The sequence below is a fragment of the Hyla sarda genome, chromosome 1, assembly GCF_029499605.1.
Source record: "Hyla sarda isolate aHylSar1 chromosome 1, aHylSar1.hap1, whole genome shotgun sequence".
In the NCBI taxonomy this organism is placed as follows: domain Eukaryota; kingdom Metazoa; phylum Chordata; class Amphibia; order Anura; family Hylidae; genus Hyla; species Hyla sarda.
Genome location: NC_079189.1, coordinates 202,506,078 through 202,530,703, shown reverse-complemented (window position 1 = coordinate 202,530,703; position 24,626 = coordinate 202,506,078). Strand labels below are relative to the sequence as shown.

General features: G+C 41.7%; 1 protein-coding gene across 1 annotated transcript in view; it reads left to right on the top strand.

Moving 5' to 3' along the window:
* The window catches only part of LOC130362622 (melanopsin-B-like), a 266,524-nt gene that overhangs the window by 231,213 nt on the left and 10,685 nt on the right, over positions 1-24,626 (top strand). Inside the window, exon 9 of the mRNA XM_056567421.1 lies at positions 22,822-22,965. Coding sequence (XP_056423396.1) covers positions 22,822-22,965 — 144 coding nt within the window. The remainder of the gene's footprint in view (positions 1-22,821; positions 22,966-24,626) is intronic.

Sequence of the window (24,626 nt, the reverse complement as noted above, 5' to 3'; positions counted from 1 at the left end):
GAAAAAAGACATATGTCCATCAAGTTCAACCAAGGAATTGAAGGGAAGGGGTATGGTTGGATAAAAAGGAAGGGATGTGATTTTATATTTCTACATAAGCAAATATGATCCCCTGGGTGGCAAACACATTAATATGTAATCCAAATAATCCTGTCTGCTGGTCTACTACAATGCTTTATGGCCAAGAAACAAAAATGAAAAATATATGGGTTCAATAGATATGTATGGTCCCTGGCTTAGAACTAAGAGACGCAGCAAGACTGAAACAGATGAAGAATTAGAGAGCAAGACAATACTTTACCCACAGGCATGTGCCCCCAGAACAGCATTTATATTCATCTGATTCATGGAAGAATGTCCAGTAGAACTGGGTCCTGAAAAACACATCTTGATGATTATAATGATGTGTCATCAGGTCTTTGTGGATACACAGTATAAAGGAAGGCATCTCCCGGTGCCTTTAAACTGCCGAGATGCTGGCAATGGCCACATTAACTGGATGTTGCAGGATAGAGATCAGGTAAGTTTTTTGCTTAAAAGATTAAATAAGAAAAATATAGGGAAAAATGGGATGGCGTAGTCAGAAGAAAGCAGCAACCTTCCACACTTTAATAAAAGATAGTAACCAACCTTGGAATTAGCTAGCTATGGAGGAGGAATGTTCCCAGCGGAACATCTGTAGCCTTTGTTTGTTAGAGAACATAAGGCTGCAATCATGTTCCAAAGCAACTAGAAAAGAGGGTGGAGGAAAATTGGAAGGGGAGCCCCACATGGCATAAACCAGAGACCAGCATGGTAGGACCACATATGGTGCACAAGCATTTGAGAAGTTTTGGAGAATGGTGAAGGGGAAGGCAAAGTGTTGAAGTAATGATGGATCAAGAATGATATCCTGTGCTTGAAACCTACCAGCGTGTACCCAGCAAACAAATATCATATCACGCAGGCTAGGTCAGAAGGCAGGGTTCCATAGGATAGGTAACATGGGATACAGATTATGGGCTAAATGACCTTTATCTGGGAATTTGTTGCATTTTTTAACCTGTTAAGGACGCAGGGCATAAATTTACACCCTTGACGTCCAGGACCTGAAGAAGTCTCATCCAGAAAATTCTCTAAATCTTATCCCCTATAAGTTTTAGATCGCGGGAGGTCTGACCGCTCTCGCCCCTGCAATCCCCTTTACAGAGCCCTGGCTCTCCCTAGGAGTGGCGCATCACAACCCCCGCCTGAAGCGGGGGCCGCCACTTCCCCCATATAGCTCTATGGGAGAGTCAAAGATATCTGAATGGCTTTCTCATAGAGATATACAGAGGGGGCTTAGCGGACCCTGCTTTGGGAGGGGATGTGATGCGCCACTCCTGGGGCAAGCTGGGCTCTGTACAGGAGATCGCGGGGGGCCTTAGATATCAGACCCTCACAATCCTACGGATAGGTGATACGTTTTTCAGAATTTTTTAGCATGAGACATCTCCTTTAACGCACCAGGGTGTAAATGTCTGCCCTGGAGCATTAAGTCTTTGAAGCGAGTGCAGGAGCTGCACTTACTTCATAGCTTTGAGTGACAGCAACTATCAGTAGCCAGAAAAACCACTGCTAATGACGAGGAGCGTATCTTTGGTCACATCCCAGAATTTTTTTTTATTAAAAGTGATCAAAAAGTCTAATCTACGCATAAGCGGTACCGATAAAAACTACACAAAAAAATCACACATCATAACTACAAGTCAGGTATCAGAATATGGCAATGGAAAGTCATTTTTTCATTTTTTTTGCAAAGTAATAAAACCTAAAAAAAATCGTAGAATGTAATCATAGAAATGCATTCTGTGGAATGATTAATTTACTTCCCTATCTGACAGTCTGATGGACTAGGCTTGGAGAATACCAGCGGTAATTCACCAGCCTAACTGCATTGTGCCACCTGTAAAGTTTTGTAGAGAAGAGATAATGCTATGGGGTTGTTTTTCAGGGGTGTCCTAGGCCCTTTAGTTTCACTGAAAAGAAGTCTTAAAGCTTCAGCAAAATGAGACATATTGTATGCTACAAACTTTGTGGTGACAGTTTGGGGAAAGTCCTTTTCTGTTTCAGCATGACTGGTCCTCAGTGCACAAAGTAGGGTCCATAAAGGCATGGTTTGGTAAATCTGCTGTGGAAAAACTTGACTGGTCCCCACAGACCCCTGACTTCAACCCCATTGAAAACCTTCTTGATGAAATAGTATGGTGATTGAGTGCCAGGCTATTTCTCACAACATCAGTGTTTGACATCACAAATGCTTTTCTTGTAGAAAGTCTTACAAAAGAATGGAAGCTTTTATAACTGCAAAGAGGAAACCAACTCAATAATATTACCTATGGGTTTAGAATGGGATTTCCTAAAAGGTGCCCCAATACTTTTTGTACTATAGTGTATGTAAACCAGCGATAACATGCAAATGCCAACCTATTGTTTATTTTTGACCACCCAAAAAAGTCCAATCTGACATAAAAACATATCAACATTACTTTCATGGGTAAAACACTAACAATGCTATTCCCAGATAAATTGACGCATGCATTTGCCTTGAAAGCCTAAACTGTGACTTCAGTAGAGTCACTATACTGTATTATTAACCCCTTAACGACGCAGGACGTATATTTACGTCCTGCGCCGGCTCCCGCGATATGAAGCGTCGGTCCCGGCGCTAATCAACGGCTGGGACCCGCGGCTAATACCACACATTGCCGATCGTGGCGATGTGCGGTATTAACCCTTTAGAAGCGGCGGTCAAAGCTGACCGCCGCTTCTAAAGTGAAACTGAAATTGACCCGGCTGCTCAGTCGGGCTGTTCGGGACCGCCGCAGTGAAATCCCGGCGTCCCGAACAGCTGACCGGACACCGGGAGGGCCCTTACCTGCCTCCCCGGTGTCCGATCGGCAAATGACTGCTCCGAGCCTGAGATCCAGGCAGGAGCAGTCAAGCGCCGATAACACTGATCACAGGCGTGTTAATACACGCCAGTGATCAGCATAGGAGATCAGTGTGTACAGTGTTATAGGTCCCTATGGGACCTATAACACTGCAAAAAAAATGTAAAAATAAAGTGTTAATAAAGGTCATTTAACCCCTTCCCTAATAAAAGTTTGATTAACCCCCCTTTTCCCATAAAAAAAATAAAACAGTGTAAAAAAAATAAACATATGTGGTATCGCCGCGTGTGTAAATGTCCGAACTATAAAAATATATCATTAATTAAGCCGTACGGTCAATGGCGTACGCGCAAAAAAATTCCAAAGTCCAAAAAAGCTTATTTTGGTCACTTTTTATACCATTAAAAAATGAATAAAAAGTGATCAAAAAGTCCGATCAAAACAAAAATCATACCGATAAAAACTTCAGATCACGGCGCAAAAAATTAGTCCTCATACCGCCCCATACGTTTAAAAATAAAAAAGTTAAAGGGGTCAGAAGATGACATTTTTAAACGTATAAATTTTCCTGCATGTAGTTATGATTTTTTCCAGAAGTGCGACAAAATCAAACCTATATAAGTAGGGTATCATTTTAACCGTATGGACCTACAGAATAATGATAAGGTGTAATTTTTACCAAAATATGCACTGCGTAGAAACGGAAGCCCCCAAAAGTTACAAAATGGCGTTTTTTTTTCCGATTTTGTCGCACAATGATTTTTTTTTTCGTTTCGCCATGCATTTTTGAGTAAAATGACTAATGTCACTGCAAAGTAGAATTGGTGATGCAAAAAATAAGCCATAATATGGATTTTTAGGTGGAAAATTGAAAGGGTTATGATTTTTAAAATGTAAGGAGGAAAAAACGAAAGTGCAAAAACGGAAAAACCCTGAGTCCTTAAGGGGTTAAGAAATATGTTTTCTTTGACATTTAAATGAAATTCTATTTTAAGAATAAGATGTCAGATCACATTGTACAGGATATATGTCTAGTTCTCTAATGTACTAAGTACTAATGTACAATAATGAAAAAATTTAAAACTTAGCGAAACAGAGCCACGCTCAACAGGAATTCTTTAACAGATAGTGTTGTCTACTTAGGTCACACACTGAACCACTTTAGATTTTTTTATCCTGTTATTATCAATGACTACGAGTGCAATCTTTTGTTTATAATGGTGCCACATCCACTGATACTCTTTAACCAATTTCACAGTTGAAGTATAATGTCATGAAACATTCAATGAGTATGTGTGATGTTTAATAACTGAGAAGGACACAGTGTGATTTCCTCTTTTCCCTTTAATGAAGAGGCCAGATTGTAATCGTGCCCATATATTGAATTTCAGCTCCCGGTCAAATAGACCCTTATTATACAGCTGCAAAGGTATGTAAATGCTAAGTTGTTTTGTCTGTTAGATTGAAAAGCAGACATTGCAGCCTTGAAGCAGAGACTACATGTTGCTTTATGTTTGGAGACTATTTCTTGAAGATGCTACTGTCCGCTACAATTAATCAACAGCCGCTTGCTTCAAGCTAAAGACAGTACATATGACATACAAGCATGGATGTGTTAAAAATAAACATGCTTCAGTTTAGACAGATTGTGCATATATTTTGGGATTTATGAGAAAAGACATGAAGTCAAATGTAATTAAAATTCTAGTTTATCTTGTTAAAAGATCATCACGTATTGGAGCTACATTTACTATATATGTCACCAAGAAAATGCTGTACACTATACTGGCATCATGTTATAGAGCAGGAGGAGCATGATATAAACATTTATATATATATATATATATATATATATATATATATATATATATATATACCGTGTTTCTCCGAAAATAAGACTAGGTCTTATATTAATTTTAGTCACAAAAAACACACTAGGGCTTATTTTCAGGGTAGGGCTTATTTATTTATGGTATGTACCTTGAACAACATGGGGGGCTGTAGCAGTGTGGAGGATGGGGGGCTGTAGCAGTGTTGAGGATGGGGGGCTGTAGCAGTGTGGAGGATGCCACACCCCCCATCTTCCCCATCCTCCCAGCCCCCCATCCTCCCGCAGCCCCCCATCCTCCACACTCCTGCAGCCCCCCATCCTCCACACTCCTGCAGCCCCCCATCCTCCACACTGCTACAGTCCCCCATCTTCCCCTTCCCCCATCGTCCTCCACACTCCTACAGTGCCCCCCACCCCTCTGCCATGATAAACTACGGTACACATTTTATCCCCAGCGGAGACTAGCACTTCCCTACCTTCATACGGTAGCGTCAGCAACTTGTACTGTACGGAAGCTGCAGCTCTCGGCGGCAGGATCTCCTTCTGTTGCTTAGCAGCCGGGGGCAGGGACACGTCCGTGACGTCAGCCGTGCATACGCGCGGACGTTTTAAAGCGACAGAGTCCCTGCCCCGGCTCAATTACGGTAACTTGCCAAGGGGGGGGGGGGGGATTGGTGTTCTGCCAGTTGATTACCCCTGGCCTAGGTCTTATTTTCGGACTAGGGCTTATATTGCAGCCCACCCTGATAATCCTGCTAGGGCTTACTTTTGGGGTAGGGTTTATTTTTGGGGAAACAGGATATATATATATATATATATATATATATATATATATATATATATATATATATATATATATGCTTCTCTGGGCCTAGGAGTACAATAGTTGGTCCTACTAAATGACTGCCAACTATCTCTATGCACAGTTATACATGGAAGAAAGTCAGTCACTTATTAGGACCGCCCAGTGGACTCCTTTTGAGCAGAGCTTTAAATGAATGAATTACTATTTTTTTATACATTTTTTCTCAAAACTGTACATCAATGCTCAAAGCTTTTACAATTCTCTAAATGCTGCTGCCAGATGAAATAATTAAATCACCTATGTTAATCTAAAAGATGTAAATTAGTCCTACACACAAAAACAAAGAACCAAAAACCTATAGAAAAATGTAAAGGACAAGTAGAATACAATTAATAACACTGTAATTACCAAACTATTGTAATGAATCCATCATGCATTTAGTAGTCTAATGCATGTAATAAAATGCAAAAACAATATAAAGTGCAATAGTATTGTTAAAAAAAAAGAATACAATCTAATGTATATCATGACAAAATAGTGAAAAAAATTTGTAAGGTACGCTGACAAGAAGACAAAAAAATTATCCAAAACCAAGAAAAGAGAATAAATAATATAGTTCAAGTGCAGCAAAACCTGTGTCCAACTTACCGAACACTCAACAAACACTTTACATGAAGCTTTCCCAAGGGCTATGGTCCAATATATGTGATGTGGGTTTTGCTACACTGCATGCCCTGTACCATACAATATACTGGGCATAAACAAAGCATCTAAATGAGAGTGTTCTGATAATGCTAGTAAATTCCATGCACTTCTTGGTACTTCCTGATGTGAGAAGGATCCAGTAGGTCCTTGCTTGTTGACCCTTGATCACCCTCACCTTTAGGTCCAGATTAAGCCAAAATAGGCTGACAATTGAAAAAAATTATTAAAAAATAAATAAATGTTTTTTTTCCCAATATAAAACTTCGCTAGAGAAATCCTGAGATCACAATAATGTTAGTCAGGCATGCTATATAACCCCTTAAGGACACAGCCCATTTTGACCTGAAGGACACAGCCAATTTTCTTTTAGTGTTTTTGTTTTTTCCTCCTCGCCTTCTAAAGTCTATAACTCTTTTATATTTCCATTCACAGACCCATATGATGGCTTGTTTTTTGCGTGACCAGTTGTACTTTGTAATGACATCACAAATTTTACCCTAAAATGTATGGTAAACTAAAAAAAAAATTTGTGTAAGAAAATTTTAAGGAAAATCATAATTTTGCAGATTTGGGGGGTTTCATTTTTACGCTGTTCACTTTACGGTAAAATTACATATTTTCTTTATTCTCTGGGTCAAAGCGATTAAAATGATAGCCATAGTTACATACATTTCTATTATTGTGCTGCTTTTAAAGAATCTCAAATTTTTTTTTACAAAATCAGTACATTTAATATTGCCCTATTTTGACCACCTCTAAATTTCTTATTTTTCCGTATTCAGGGATGAGTGAGGGCTAATTTTTTGTGCCATAATCTGTATTTTGTTTTAGTAACACGTTTGCATATATTTGACTTTTTGATAACTTTTCATTAAAAAAAATTTCAGTTTGATGTGACAAAAAAGCAGAGATTTTTTTTTTTTACGTTTACGCCGTTCGCTGCAGAGGTTCAAGAATTAAAGTTCTGACATTTACGCATGCAACGATACCAAATATATTTATTATTTTTATTTATGCTTTTTTGCATTAATATGGGGAAAAGGGGTGATTTAAAACTTTATTGGGGGGGGTCACATTTTTTTCACTTTTTTTAAACTTTTTTTTTTTACATTTATATTACATGTTTTTAGTCCATTTATTTATTTATTTATTTTACATTCATTTTACACTTATTAGATTGCTAATACTGTTCAATGCTATGCATAGGGGATAGCACTGATCAGTATTATCGGCAATCTTCTGCTCTGGTCTGCTGGAAGGCAGATCAGTGCAGAAGACCCCAGGAAACAGATTGAAGCAGGTGAGTGGACCTCTGTCCACCATCTTGGTTGATCTGATCCCCACGGCAATGCCGTGGGCGACCAGATTAGCCATTTTAAGTGCAAAAATGTCCTTGGCAATTAATATTTCAGTAATACTTTCTTTATTGTAGAGATTTTCACATTACACTGGATCACAGCATAAGCTAATTCATATGGAACTGAAGAGGTTGAAAAGATTAATGGGTTCCATTACATATATTTTTAATCTTTTATTCACAAGGCTATGATAAACAGAAAACAATCCTACTTGCTATGGGTTTGTCACGTTATCTGTCCAGGGTACTCATGTCTTGCATGTCACAGTAGACAAAAAAATTGTGATGTTTTCTGCATTTGTATGCATTATAAATAAAGAGTAAATCCTTTGGATTAGATATGAAATTGAAATTCCATTAGAAAATAAGCTACCTGGTTTGAAGTATTGTTTACAATATTAAAGTATAAAGTACTATATATACTACTTTATTCTTAGATTTTGGATTCCAACTCTTCTTTTATTTTTAACTTTAGTTGCATGAATAGAAGTCTCAGGGTTTATGTTCTAAACCAGGACCAAATGATGTCAATTTATTACTTTGATGAAGAGGACATATTCTATTGGTAGCACTGTATAATATAAACCTTGTAACTATTTATAGCCTTCCTTTCAGCCAGTATATCTACTACATGGAAAACTAAAAACTTAAAACATTCTTTGAAATAATCAGTAGGGAAAATAAACTTAATAAAAATATAAACTAGTAGATGTGTCTAAATATTTTCTGATTTATTTGTAGAAAATATAAAGGTAGAATTTAATAATTTATTCCAATAAAGCCGGATAAAGGCAATGCCTTAAAACAAATAGAAATGTATGGAATAGAACAACTATGAAGAAACATGCTCCCTTTAATTTTTGACTAAGATTCATAAAAATTATAGTTTTAATCTTTTGAGTGGAAAACACCAAAGAGAAAGTACATATTTCATGTGCTGCCCTGAATTTACAATAGCAGTAAGTCAGTAGCTCCAGGCATGTAGAATTGCTTCCTATAAAATGTAACAAAGAAATTGGAAAAGCTTTTCAGATCAAATGATAAAAAAGGTTAATTGACCTGTTTGCATGGGGTCACGGTGCAAATGTGCTTTCAATGTAGGGTAACAAGTGAAATATTTTGTTGCGTGTTTTGCTGCATATTTTCTGCAGCTTATTTTGAATATGCAGCAGCAAATATCCAGCAAAATATGCAGCAAAATACTGCACTTGTGACCCTATCCTAAGAGTTGGTCAGCAATCAGCAGATATGGCTATACCGGACATGGCAATACCTCCTATGTATATGATTTCTGTTTTTGATCTTTTTTGGTGATAATACAGGGCTTTTAATGGGAAAGGGGCATTTTTTATTTTTATTTTTTTACACTTCATACTTTTATTGAAGAACTTTTTATTAAATTTTTTACACTTTTTACAGGTTATACTATGCTGCAATACATTTGTACTGCAGCACATTATGACCTGATCATCTGCACACTGTACAGCCTGGGCAATCCAGCCTGTGGCTGGATCTCACAGGCTTTCGTAGCAGGCAGACAGGAGGTCATGATCTGACATCTTGCTGCCATAGCAACCAACGGCGACCCGCTATCTTATCACAGCGCCGCCATTGGTGAACAGGGGAGCGTGCTCCCTCTATGATCACGGCATCTATGGGGTTAATGCTGCCGGGACTGCTCTGGCAGCTGCGGCGGGACTCTGGCTGTGATTGACAGCCGGGTCCCGCAGTCCATCTCTTTCGCTGCCCGCAGCAGTGCCGGAGATCTCTAGTTTGTATGCATACGTCCAGGGGAGGACTGACATCACTCAGGGCCCCCGACTAAATAAAAAAAGGGCCCCAGCAAGACTCCGACCCTGGCCCCACCTCTTCCCCACCCCTATTCTCGCAAGTATGTATATGAATATTTGCCATAGAAAGGAATAGGGGGTGCAGTGCGCTTGAGGCTATGGTGTACTTTGAGGGATAGAAATTCCAATCACCTTAACTACACCAAGTGCCTTAAAACACTGAACTCCTCCTTTTTGTGCCAACTTGGGATCTCTGTCTGTGATACCCATTCCAAAAAAACACATAGTCTCGAGGTGATAACAGGTGCTCAACCCCAAGTGCAATTGTGCACATACATTGGAGTGGAGGACCCGCACCTTTGGACCAGAATGTGGTTTCACTCCTGTGGTAGATATATACAATGATATTAACTAATCCTCAAAACTGATGTAAAATGGAGACATTAGCCAGTATATCCTTATATGAAGGACATACCTGGCGTAGAATACCCCTATGTCCACCCCTATGCAAGTCCCTGATTTAGGCCTCAAATGCGCATGGCGCTCTCACTTTGGAGCCCTGTCGTATTTCAAGGCAACAGTTTAGGGTCACATATGGGGTATCGCCGTACTCGGGAGAAATTGTGTTACAAATTTTGGGGGGTATTTTCTTTTACCCTTTTTAAAAATGTAAATTTTTTGGGAAAACAAGCATTTTAGGTAAAAAAAAAAAATTTTTTTTACATATGCAAAAGTCGTGAAACACCTGTGGGGTATAAAGGTTCACTTAACCCCTTGTTACGTTCCCCGAGGGGTCTAGTTTCCAAAATGGTATGCCATGTGTTTTTTTTTTTTTGCTGTCCTGGCACCATAGGGGCTTCCTAAATGCGGCATGCCCCCAGAGCAAAATTTGCTTTCAAAAAGCCAAATGTGACTCCTTCTCTTCCGAGACCTGTAGTGCGCCAGCAGAGCACTTTTCACCCCCATATGGGGTGTTTTCTGAATCGGGAGAAATTGGGCTTCAAATTTTTAGGGGTATTTTCTGCTATTACCCTTTTTAAAAATAAAAATCTTTTGGGAAAACAAGCATTTTAGGTAAAAATTTTATTTTTATTTTTTTACATTTGCAAAAGTCGTGAAACACCTGTGTGGTATTAAGGTTCACTTTATCCCATGTTACATTCCCCGAGGGGTCTAGTTTCCAAAATGGTATGCCATGTGTTTTTTTTTTTTGCTGTTCTGGCACCATAAGGGGTTCCTAAAGGTAACATGCCCCCCAAAAACCATTTCAGAAAAACGTACTCTCCAAAATCCCCTTGTCGCTCCTTCCCTTCTGAGCCCTCTACTGCGCCCGCCGAACACTTTACATAGACATATGAGGTATGTGCTTACTCGAGAGAAATTGGGCTACAAATACAAGTAAAAATTTTGTCCTTTTACCCCTTGTAAAAATTCAAAAATTGGGTCTACAAGAACATGTAAGTGTAAAAAATGAAGATTGTGAATTTTCTCTTTCACTTTGCTGCTATTCGTGTGAAACACCTAAAGGATTAAAACGCTGACTGAATGTCATTTTGAATACTTTGGGGGTGTAGTTTTTATAATGGGGTCATTTATTGGGTATTTCTAATATGAAGACCCTTCAAATCCACTTCAAACCTGAACTGGTCCCTGAAAAATACTGAGTTTGAAAATTTTGTGAAAAATCGGAAAATTGCTGCTGACCGTTGAAGCCCTCTGGTGTCTTCCAAAAGTAAAAACTCATAAATTTTATGATGCAAACATAAAGTAGACATATTGTATATGTGAACCAAAAAATGTATTCGTAATATCCATTTTCCTTACAAGCAGAGAGCTTCAAAGTTAGAAAAATGCAACATTTTCAAATTTTTCATCAAATTTACGGATTTTTCACCAAGAAAGGATGCAAGTATCGACAAAAATTTACCACTATGTTAAAGTAGAATATGTCACGAAAAAACAATCTCGAAATCAGAATGATAACTAAAAGCATTCCAGAGTTATTAATGTTTAAAGTGACAGTGGTCAGATGTGCAAAAAACGCTCCGGTCCTTAAGGCCAAAATGGGCTCCGTCCTGAAGGGGTTAAAGGGGTACTGCGGTGGAAAACTTTTTTTTTTTAAATCAACTGGTGCCAGAAAGTTAAACAGATTTGTAAATGACTTCTATTAAAAATTCTTAATCCTTCCAGTACCTATTAGCTGCTGTATACTACAGAGGAAATTCTCTTCTATTTGGGATTTATTTTCTGTCACGACCACAGTGCTCTCTGCTGACACCTCTGTTTATTTTGGGAAATGTCCAGAGCAGCATATGGGGATATGGGGATTTTCTCCTACTCTGGACAGTTCCTAAAATGGACAGATGTGTCAGCAGAGAGCACTGTGGTTGTGTCAGAAAAGAAATCCCAAATAGAAAATAATTTGTTCAGTAGTATACAGCTGCTAATAAGTACTGGAAGGATTATAAAATTTTAATTTACTGTTTAACTTTCTGGCACCAGTTGATTTTAAAAAAAAGTTTTCCACCTGAGTACCTGTCTTTCACCGCTCACTACATGATGGCACAGTCAGATACTGTATATAACTCATCTCTGACTGTGCCATCATATACGTTTCAAAGGTTTTTATTGGATTTTGTACAAAACAATAGGGAGCATTGTATGACATAATGCAATACATTAAATACATTAAATATAAAATACACAGCTTAATACAGATTAAAGAAAAGCCAATGGCCAAAAAGTCAGGAAGGCTGCATTCCACCACTACCTCCCGCTTCGATGTCAGCAGAAACTCGGTTTGACACCTCTGCCCAATCACGGAGGGAGTGGCTGCTCCTCGAAACATCTGATCATGTAAGCCAATAAAAGAAACACAACAAACTAGTAACAATAAAGGTGGTGTTCAAATATGTCAGACAAGTAGTGGAAAAGCTTGTCTTTAAACCCTTTGTAATATAGATGTGGCTTGATTCTGTGGCTACAGTCGAATACCATTCTGGTCTTCCCATACTCTAAGCACTATTTAGCAATGTATCATCATTGAGTGTCCCCGTTTAATCCCCTACTCCCTCTGTTGAAATCTCCCGGACATTCAGCACCCCTCTATCTACCGGTCAGTATCCTCCCCCACCCCGATAAGGGGAGGAGGAGGAGGGGCAGAGATGAAGAGACCAATAATCCTACTGGTAGAGCCGTGATAGTTTACGCTGGTCCTCCCCTAGATGTAAAGACAGTCCACGCATCCCATGTCACCCTATGGGCAGGAAAATTACCCTGTCCTGTCGCCCAGACCTCCTCCAATGTGCAGACATGCTTAATCATAGTCACAAGTTCTTCCACCCTGGGGGGGGCTGTGTTTCTCCAGTTACGAGTAATTAAGATCTTTGCCAAAACCAGAATTTTACAGAAAAGGACTCTCACGAAGGGAGGGAAGTCTTGCATGTCAATTAGTAATAAAGCTGTCTGAGGGGTAAATTGGACAGGTTCCCCTAGTACATCACTCAACAAACTCCCTACCTCTTCCCAGTATTGGGCAAGTTTCGGGCACGCCCATAACACATGCAGTAGAGTGCCTCTCTGAGAACAATCCCTCCAACACCTATCTGAGCTCAAGGGGTACATAACATGGAGTCTAGCAGGGGTGTAGTACCACCTAAGGTGCGTTTTGACTACAGCTTCTAGATGGGAGACAGCTTTTAAAGACTTTTGAACCAGTTTAAACGCCCCAATCCACTTCTCAACAGGCAGTTCCAGGTTCAACTCCAAATCCCACGCCCTCATATACTGTGTCTTCTCCAGTGGGCCATTAGAGGACAAATCCTCATACAAGGGTTTGAGCCCTTTAAGTTGTTTGGAGAAATATTCCACTAAACTAAGGCTCATTGGCGGAACAATGCGGCCTGCTTCAACTAAAAAGCTTTTAATACGTAGATATGGGAATATTAGTTGAGTAGGGAGGCCAAATTTAGCCTGTAGATCAGAATATTGCAACAACTGGTCATTCTCATATAGGTCTGACACTCGAAGAATACCCCTGTCCACCCATTTCCTCACATCAAGATCTTCCACCACCAAAGAAAGTATAGAGAATGGGGCCAATGTATTCCCAGTAAATGACGTATCGGTCATATTCTGTTGTGCGTAAGCGTAACATTGTTGAGCTGCAGATGTAAACAAAGATGTCCTGGGCGAGGTGGGAACTCGCCAGGCGTGTAAAAATATCATACTGCGAGGGTCATGTATAGACGCCAAGAAGCACTCAATTTGTACCCAATGAACATCAGTTCTCCTTTCCCAACTAGGTCTCAGCAGGGAGATTATCGTAGCTGTATGGTATCTGCGTATGTCAGGTATCCCCAAACCTCCCATCTTCCTGTGTGTAGTCGCCACGCAATACGGAGTCCGTGGCTTTTTATTGGCCCATACGAAAGACGATATTAGAGTGCGCACCGTGGTGAAAAAGGATAGAGGAGGCTTGATGGGTAGAGTGCGGAATAGATATAGCAGCTTAGGGAGAACCGACATTTTAAAAGCAGCTATTCTACCTAGCCATGAGATTTCTGCTTTGCCGATGGATTGTAAGTCACTCTCCAGGACTTTGAAATACGGGACATAGTTGGTTAAGTATAGGGAGCGTGCATGGGAGGTTAGGGAGATCCCTAAATATTTGATATGATGTTGTTGCCAGTCCAGTGGATAACGGAGCTTTAAATCATTTAATAACTGAGGGGGTAAATTTAAAGGGAGGACTTGGGATTTTAGTTCATTCAGCTTATAATAAGAAGTAAGACCAAATTTATGTAATAGTGACAGCGCGGCCGGAAGGGACACCTCAGGGTTGGACAGGGACAAGATGATATCGTCTGCATATAATGAGACTATATGGTCTACATGTCCCACCTTGATGCCAGTTATGGTATCTGCCTCCCTCATCGCCTGTGCCAACGGTTCTAAGGAGATTATAAAAAGTAAGGGGGACAATGGGCACCCCTGTCGGGTCCCGTTGGACAGGCGAAAAGGGTCAGACAGGGTCCCATTAGTGAAGACCTGGGCAGAAGGGTGTGAATAAAGTGCTCTAATGGCCTTGACTATATCGCCCTGAAACCCTAGTTTACCCAGGACTGCGAACGCGTATTCCCAGTGAAGGCGATCGAACGCCTTCTCGGCGTCTAATGCTACCATGACAGCTGGCAAGTTATAGTGATTAGCATATTGTATTAGATTAAGTACCCTCCGGGAATTATCAGACGACTGGCGTCCTACAACAAACCCTGTTTGGTCCTGGTTGATTAGACTAGGCAATATAACAGCCAAACGTTTTGCTATTAATTTGGCATATATTTTGGCATCACAGTTTAGCAAAGATATGGGCCTAAAGTTTTGGGGGATGTCCGGCTCCTTCCCAGCTTTTGGAAGAGTCACAATAAGAGCCCTCTGGTTTTCTTCTGGAAAGGACCCGGACATAATCGCTAATCTAAAAAAGGATAACATAGGAGCGCGCAAAATAGGGGCAAATGTCTTAAAGTATTCGTTGGTAAGCCCATCTGGTCCAGGTGATTTACCAGATGAGAGGGAACGTATCACATTATCAAGTTCCATCAAACTGATGGGCTCATTTAGACTATTAATTTGGGTGGACGTAAGCTTTGGCAGGTTAACAGATGTTAAAAACGCATTAATGGTCTCGTCAGAAGGCTGAGGAGTGGATCCATCCGAGGCCAAATTATACAAAGACGCATAGAATTTTTGAAACCTATTTGCTATTGCTTTAGGGTCTACCAATTTCCCTTTTTTGTCGCCATCCCATAGGAATGGAATAGTGGATTTGAGCTGTTTAGCTTTAATGCGGGACGCTAATAGTTTCCCAGCCCTGTCAGAACAGGCATAAAAGGTCGCTTTCATTTTCCTGGCTTTCCTTTCATAGTCTACAAATAATCGCTCTCTAAGAGTGCGCCTCAGATCCTTAAGGCTGCTTGCCAGCAAATCAGACGGGGGCGTTTTATTAAGGACCTCACATCTATGTATGTCATCCAACAAGTTATTAATTTCTACCCTTCGGGTCTTCTTAAGTTGGGCACCTAGTTTGATGAAAGTCCCTCGTATAAATGCCTTGTGGGCATTCCACACTGAGAACATGTTAGTCTGCGAGTTTTCATGAACCCGGAAGTACTCCTCCAGGTCCCTGCCTATTATTTTAGAGAAAGCCGGATGGTTTATTATATATTGATTGGCCCTCCACAAATATGTTAGCGGGAGCCTATCACTCTCTTTCAGGGTCAGAGCAATAGCAGCATGATCAGACCACTTAATTAAATCTATGGACGATGACATAGCGTCAAGCAACACATTTCTGTCCACCAGAAACATGTCGAGTCTAGCGTAGCTATTATGGGCCGCTGAGTGGAAAGTAAAATCTTTTTCCGAGGAATGGTGCGCCCTCCACACATCATGCAGGTCTGAGGACAATAATATGTCTTTTATATTAGAGGGCCTAAGGTGTGACCCCCCAGTACAGTCCCATTCCCTGTCCACCACTGCATTAATGTCTCCGCAGAGAATAACTCTTCCTTGGCGAAGTCTGTCAATTCTAGATAGCACTTTGCGAAGAAACCTCTCCTGACCCCTGTTAGGGGCATACACTGAGGCCAATGTGTAGAGAACATTATTGAAATAACCTATTACTATAACATATCTACCTTGTGAGTCCGTTACTACCTCTTTAAGCTGAAATGCAATAGTATGTTTAATAGCAATCATCACCCCTCTAGTTTTACTGTTAGCATGTGCCTGAAATATGTGGGGGTAAAACCTATTGCACAATCTATGCGCATCTTTCTTAATTAAATGCGTCTCCTGCACACACAATACATCACTCTTTAACTGCTTGGCTTCATTCCACAAATAATTTCTCTTTTGTGGGCTATTAAGCCCATTAACATTAATGGATGAAAAATAAATCACCATAGTAAATACCCATTAACGCTAGAGACGAAGAGCATAAGGAATACCATACAGAAAGCCACATCTCAGGGTCCATGCTGGAGTGAAGCAGTCCACCTAGAACAGAACAAAAAATAACAAAAAACCACGGCAGGTAAGTGCCATCAAAAGAAAAAAAAGGAAAAACTGGGAAAACCTGTTGAGAAAAACAGATAATACCGTCTTGGACAGGGAGCATAGTTCACTTGAGCCAGAACAGCCCTATGACCAAAGGCCAGCACTGCGACTAAACAAAAGGCCCTCAGGTTGCAGCTCCAACTCTTTTCCATTCCTCAGCGATTCTAGAAGGAGGTTTCTTGGTGGTGAGCGGATCTCTCGGCTGCGGTAAATTCCACCGCTGTAGAAGGTTGGCACCTTCCTCCACGTTGCGCACCACGTGCATGCTGTTATCTCTCTGTATCAGGAGGCGAACTGGAAACCCCCAGCGATACAAAATTTTATGATCCCGGAGCACTGCAGTAATGGGCGCTAAGGTGCGCCGTTGCTGAAGGGTTGCTGCAGACAAATCAGTGAACAATAAAATCTTGTTAAAGTCTCCAGATAACTCCAAAGGCTTCCTCGTAGCCGCCATAAGCTCTTCCTTAATATGGAAGTAGTGGATCCGGGCCAATACATCTCTTGGTACATCCTCAGCGAGGTGTTTGGGTCTCGGGACCCTATGTGCTCTGTCAATCACTATATCAATCTCAGTGCTATGAGGAAGGACCAGTTTGATAAAGTCCTGCAAGAACTTCTTCAATGCTGAAGGTGGTATACTTTCAGGTACACCCCGGAATTTAATATTGTTCCGGCGGGACCTGTCTTCCAGGTCCGCCATCTTTGCTCTCATTAGCTGTATCTCGTCCTCCACCTCATAGTGTGCATCCAGCAGCTCATTATGCGAGGACACCAACTCTCCCATTTTATTCTCGATATGATTAACCCTGGATTGCACCTCCACCAGGTCCTTTTTAACTGGAGACAGCATGGTTGCAACGTCCACATGTATAGACTGGTGGAGAGCCATAAGCATGTTCTTTAAAGTCACTTCAGTAACTGGGGCATTAGAGGAGGGATGACTCGCCAGACAGTCAGCAATGAAAGTATCAGTCCCACTCACCTCCACCCCTTGCTGTTCGTCCTCTGAATGCAGTCGCTGTCTCTGCTTTGCAGGGCTGCCCGAGAGTGGTGAAGCAGGCGCAGAGGCCGGCAGCCCCGTACCGTGTAGTCCACGGCCGCGTCCTCCGGAGCTGAGAGGTGAGCCTCCACCTTCCCGAACATCAGGTAATGGGCTCGGGGGTGCAGACGCGCTCCTCCGGTTGTCATCTCGGGAGGAGGGTAGCGCTTCTTTGTGTCTCCGGGAGCCCGTTGAGTCCACACTAGCAGGAGAGCGCGGGGCCGCGCCATCTTGGAAATCCCCCGGGTCGGCCGCGAGGTAAAAATCCGTTAGTTTGCGGAGTCTGGGGTTCGCTTTTCCTCTCCTTCTCGTTCTAGATGCCATTGTGCGATGGAGTAGGTGGGTTTAGCGCAGTTATCTTCCTTAAAACGGGCAGTGAGTCGCTTTAGTTGCTTGCAGTGCTCGGAGCTCTCTGATCAAGCAGCCATCTCCGGCAAGCGCCAAGCCACGCCCCCTGTGCCATCATATAATGAGTGGTGAAAGGCAGATAGAAAATAGCAACTGGTCCATTAATAAGCCACACATTTGACCTTTTTTGCCCTCTGCTTGGGTGAGGCTGAGGCCTCTTAGATTTATTACAGAAATACACTGAAGACAAGCAGGGCTCTGTACACTGAGGACAAGCAGGATTCCCGTACACTGAAGACAAGCAGGGCTCTGTACACTGAGGACAAGCAGGATTCCCATACACTGAAGACAAGCAGGGCTCCGTACACTGAGGACAAGCAGGGTTCCGTACACAGAGGACAAGCAGGGTTCCGTACACAGAGGACAAGCAGGTCTCCGTACACTGAGGACAAGCAGGGTTCCGTACACAGAGGACAAGCAGGGCTCCGTACACAGAGGACAAGCAGGCCGGGCGCACAGGTCTTCGGCGGCAGCAGTAAACTCCGGCACTGCCGGACGCGAAGTTCACGTGACCTAAGCGCCGCTCGCAGGCAGCCACTGCGGTTCTCTTAAAGGGCTGCTGCTACAATGGCTTTCTGGGAGCGGTATAACTGTAAAATGTATTTATTTTTTTAAATAGCCGGGCCCGACTCCGACCTAGCGCCCGCGGTGGGCCCTTTCCACGTGCTGGGCCCGCCTATTCAAAAAAAAAAAAATACATTTTTTTAAAGATTTTGTATGACAGGCGGCGGACAGCGGGCCCTTTTGCGGGCCGGGCCTCGGACCACGGCCGAATGGACTGGCCGGTCAGTCCGCCCCTGCATACGTCCTAGCGCGCAAACATGTGGGGTGCTGGGTTGTATGCATACGTCCTATAGCAGGAAGGGGTCCTCTTCATGCAGAATTCAGTGCAGAAATTCTGCCGTGTGAGACTGGCCTTATAGTTAGATAAACCAATGGTTATACTGTATTGAAATTTTGGCTTTTCTATGTTCTTCTATAGCATTCCGTAATTTTTATGCTTCCTAATACTAAAAAAAAATTGCATATGCAAAAATGTCCTTGGCAATTAATATTTCAGTAATACTTTCTTTATTGTAGAGATTTTCACATTACACTGGATCACAGCATAAGCTAATTCATATGGAACTGAAGAGTTTGAAAAGCTTAATGGTTTCCATTACATATATTTTTAATCTTCAAGGCTATGATAAACAGAAAACAATCCTACTTGCTATGGGTTTGTCACGTTATCTGTCCAGGGTACTCATGTATTGCATGTTACAGTAGACTAAAAAATTGTAATGTTTTGTGCATTTGTATGCATTATAAATAAATAGTAAATCCTTTGGATTAGATATGAAATTGAAATTCCATTAGAAAATAAGCTACCTGGTTTGAAGTATTGTTTACAATATTAAAGTATAAAGTACTATATACTTGTATGGAATATAACAACTATGTTGAAACATGCTCCCTTTTCATTTTGACTAAGATTCATAAAAATGATAGTTTTAATCTTTTGGGTGGAAAACACCAAAGAGAAAGTGCTTATGTCATGTGCTGCCCTGAATTTACAATAGCAGTAAGTCAGTAGCTCCAGGTATGTTCTTATAGTAGAATTGCTTCCTATAAAATGTAACAAAGAAATTGGAACAGCTCTTCAGATCAGATGATAAAAAATGGTTAATTGTCCTGTTTGCATGGGGTCACGGTGCAAATGTGCTTTCAGGATAGGGTCACACGTGAAATATTTTGTTGCGTATTTTGCTGCATATTTTCTGCAGCTGATTTTGCTACCTATTGACTTCAATGGGTAGAAAAATATGCAGTAGCAAATATCCAGCAAAATATGCAGCAAAATACTGCACTTGTGATCCTATCCTTAGAGTTGGTCAGCATTCACCGGATATGGCTATACCGGATGTGGTAATACCTCCTATGTATATGATTTGTGTTTTTGATCTTTTTTTGGTGATAATACAGGGCTTTTATTGGGAAAGGGGCATTTTTTTCTTTATTGTTATTTTTTTTCACTTCATACTTTTATTGAAGAACTATTTGTTTTATTTTTTACACTTTTTACAGGTTATACTATGCTGCAATACATTTGTACTGCGGCACAGTATGACCTGATCAGCTGCACGCTGGATCTCACAGGCTCACAGGCTTCCGCATCACGGCGCCGCCATCACGGCGCCGCCATTGGTGAACAGGGGAGTGCGCTCCCTCTGTCAACACCATAGATGCGTGATCTGGATTGATCACAGCATCTATGGGGTTAATGCTGCCGGGACTGCTCTGGCAGCTGCGGCGGGACTCCGTCTGTGATTGGCAGCCGGGTCCCACCGTCGATCTCCTACGCTGCCCGCAGCAGTGTCAGAGATCACAAGGACGTATGCATACGTCCCAGCGTGCAAAAGTGTGGGGTGCTGGGACGTATGCATACGTCCTATAGCAGGTAGGGGTTAAATTCATGCAGAATTCAGTGCAGAAATTCTGCCGTGTGAAACCGGCCTTATAGTTAGATAAACCAATGGTTATACTGTATGGAAATTTTGGCTTCTCTATGTTCTTCTATAGCATTCCTTAAAGCACAATTGCTTCCTATAAAATGTAACAAAAAAATTGGAACAGCTTTTCAGATCAAATGATAAAAAATGGTTCATTGACCTGTTTGCATTGGGGTCACAGTTCAAATGTGCTTTCAGGGTAGGGTCACACGTGACATATTTTGTTGCATATTTTGCTACATATTTTCTGCAGCTGATTTTGCTACCCATTGACTTCAATGGGTAGAAAATATGCAGCAGCAAATATCCAGCAAAATATGCAGCAAAATACTGCACTTGTAACCCTACCCTTAGAAGTGCTCAGCATTCACCAAATATGGCTTGTGCAAAATATAAAATGAGAAAAATTTGGACTCACCATCTTATTGTTTATTGTTTCTGAACAAAACAGTGAGGGGCGAGCAATAGACCAGAGCTTGGGTGTCCTCCATTGCTCAAGTCCTCCTGCTGTGTTGTACAGATGTGTCAATAAAGAATAGGAAGGTTTTACTATGGCTGGTGAGTATCATAGTTTTCTGCTTTAAATTTTAAAATGCCTTTTAACCTTGATCCAAAGTTCTTTACTCTAGCTTCAGGAATGGAAAAAGTTTTTGGGAGGAAATGTATTTACAAACCAGCATTTCATATACCAGTCTCTTAATACATTGTGCTAGCACAAGTTGTATCCATTTACTTTAGAGATGCTGCCATCTTAATAAATCTGGTGCATCAGTGATTTTCCTTACACTACACTTTAAAGGAAATCTGTCACCAGTGTCACCTGCACTAACCTTTTGGTAACGACAGAGTGCAGGTGACACTGATGACAACGGTACTTACCTTGTCCCATTCCATGGCAGGGATCTCCGGTAATCTCCTCCGTTAGCTCCAGATCCGGGCACCTTGATTGGGGTATGGGCGGAGCTTAGTGATGTCACCGCTGCTGTTCTCTAGCAGCGGGACCCAGCAGGGAGCAGCAGCAGTGATGTCACTAAGCTCCGCCTGTGCCCCAAGCCACTGCTGCTCTCTGCTGGGTCTCACAGCAGCAGTGATGTCACTAAGCTCCGCCCGTGCCCCAAGCCGCTGCTGCTCTCTGCTGGGTCTCACAGCAGCAGTGATGTCACTAAGCTCTGCCAGTGCCCCAAGAAGATGGACAAGATTACCGAAGATCCCCTGCACGGAACGGGACAAGGTAAGTACCGTTGTCATCAGTGTCACCTACACTATCTGTCGGTACCGACAGGTTAGTGCAAGTGACACTGGTGACAGATTTCCTTTAAAATCTATGCTAGCTGTGGGCTGGGGTAAAAGTCAGCTATAATTTATGTTAGGTTCTGACATAATTTATAGTAAATGGTCAGGGCCCCTTTATGCTTTCTAAAATGTGGCAAGCATGGAGTAAAATTGCAGAAAAGTCAAACATTTTTATGCACATACAGCTTTTTGCAAATATTTTTTGGCTTTTTTTGGCCAGGAAAGTGGCATACATACTTTGATAAATGCACACCCTTTGTCTTTAAAGGGGTACTACCGTGCTGACAACTTATCCCCTATCTAAAGGATAGGGGATAAGTTGCCTGATCGCGCGGGGTCCCGCCGCTGGGGACTCCCGCGATATCGCACACAGCACCCCGCTCTCATCAGGCCCCGGAGCGTACATGTGCTCCAGGTCTGATGACGGTGGCGGTGATCGTGATGTCACAGCTCCGCCCCCATGTGATGTCACGCTCCACCCCTCAATGCAAGTCTATGGCAGGGGGCGAGACAGCTGTCTCGCCCCCTGCCATAGACTTACATTGAGGGGCGGAGGGTGACGTCACATGGGGGCGGAGCCGTGACGTCACGATACTCCGGCCCCGTTAACGGCAGTCATCAGACCCGGAGTGGATGTTCACTCCGGGGCCTGAAGAGAGCGGGGTGCTGCGTGCGAGATCGCGGGGGTCCCCAGCGGCGGGACCCCGCGCGATCAGGCAACTTATCCCCTATCCTTTAGATAGGGGATAAGTTGTCGGCACGGTAGTACCCCTTTAACTCAACTTTAGTCAGAAATTCAAATATATTTTTAACATGTTAGTTTTGTCAGTAAACACTTCGTTAAAAAAAAAGTCAAAACTTCAAGTTACTTCTTAGGTACGCTATGTGAACACAGCTTTGGTATTTTTAAAAATAATATGGTATTTTTAAGTGCCTGCGAATTCATAGTAGGCAGAAAGTCTCATCCTTAGCTACCATCTCAGTTAACCTGTATGATTAATAATTGATAGGAAGAAGAGATAATGTATTGTAATACACTTCATAACTCATAACTGTTATTTCAAATGTAGATATTAAGTGATGTGGAGCAAGAAGCCATCTTCAAGAATATGTGTTTTCAAAGAAGCAATTCATTTTCTTCAAGTCAAAGACAAGAACAAAAAGGACAGAGTCTCTTGAAGGCATGGAGCTGCAATGCTTTACCTGGAGAAAAGGTATACACAGAGGTTATGTTAAAGGAGTATTCCGGGATTATTTTTATTTCACTATGCTACAGGGGCTGTAAAGCTGTATAATATAGTGTATGTACCTGTGTTTCATGGTGTTCTCGCTCTTTAATATTAACTGGTGCCAAAAAGTTAAATAGACTCGTAAATTACTTCTATTTTAAAAGTCTTAATACTTTCAGTACTTACAGTCATGGCTATTAATGTTGGCACCCCTGAAAATTTTTCAAGAAAATGAACTATTTCCTACATGAAGGATTTCAGTAACACATGTTTTGCTACACAAATGTTTATTCCCTTTGACTGTATTGGAACTAAACCAAAAAAGGGAGGAAAAAAAAGCTAATTGGACATAATTTCACACTCCACAAATGGGCTGGACAAAAATATTGGCACCATTATCTGAATATTTGGTTGCACACCCTTTGGAAAAAATAACTGAAATAAGTTTCTGCCTATAACCATCAATAAGCTTCTTACACCTCTCATGTAGGACCACTCTTCCTTTGCAAACTGCTCCAGGTCTCTCTTATTGGAAGGGCGGCTTTTCCCAACAGCAATTTTAAGATCTCTGCACAGGTGTTCAATGGGATTTAGATCTGGACTCATTGCTGGCCACTTCAGAACTCTCCAGAGCTTTGTTGCCATCCATATCTGGGTGCTTTTTGACATATGTTTTGGTCATTGTCCTGCTGGAAGACCCAAGATCTCAGATTCAAGGCACCCAGTGCCAGAGGTAGCAAAACATCCCCAAAACATAATTGAACCTCCACCATATTTCACTGTAGGTACTGTATTCTTTTCTTTGTAGGCCTCATTCCGTTTTCGGTAAAAAGTAGAATGATGTGCTTTACCAAAAAGCTCTATCTTAGTCTCATCTGTCCACAAGATGTTTTCCCAGAAGGATTTTCGCTTACTCAAGGTTGGCAAAATGTAGTCTTGCTTTTTTTATGTCTCTGTGTCAGCAGTGGTGTCCTACTGGGTCTCCAGCTATAGAGCTTCATTTAATTTAACTGTCGACAGTTTGCGTTGGCACTGATGCTCCCTGAGCCTGCAGGACAGCTTGAATATCTCTGGAACTTGTTTGGGGCTGATTAACCCCCATCCGGACTATCTTGCATTGACACTTTTCATCAATTTTTCTCTTCCGTCCAGGGAGATTAGCTACAGTGCCATAGGTTGCAAATTTCTTGATAATGTTGCGCACTGTGGACAAAGGCAAATCTAGATCTCTGGAGATGGACTTGTAACCTTTAGATTGTTGATGCTTTCCACAATTTTAGTTCTAAAGTTCTCTGACAGTTCTCTTCTCCACTTTCTATTGTCCATGCTTAGTGTGGCACACACAGACACACAATGCAAAGACTAAGTTAACTTCTCTCCTTTTTATCTGCTTTCAGGTGTGATTTTTATATTACCTACACCTGTTACTTGAACCATGTATATTTACGTCCTCCGCCGGCTCCCGCGATATGCCGCCGAGTCACATTGTGACCCCGCATCAAATCGGGTCGGTCCCGGCAGCTATCAATGGCCGGGACCCATGGCTAATACAGGACATCACTGATCGCAGTGATGCCCTGAATTAACCCTTCAGACGCGGCGATCAAAGCTGACCGCTGAAGTGAAAGTGAAAGTATCCCGGCTGC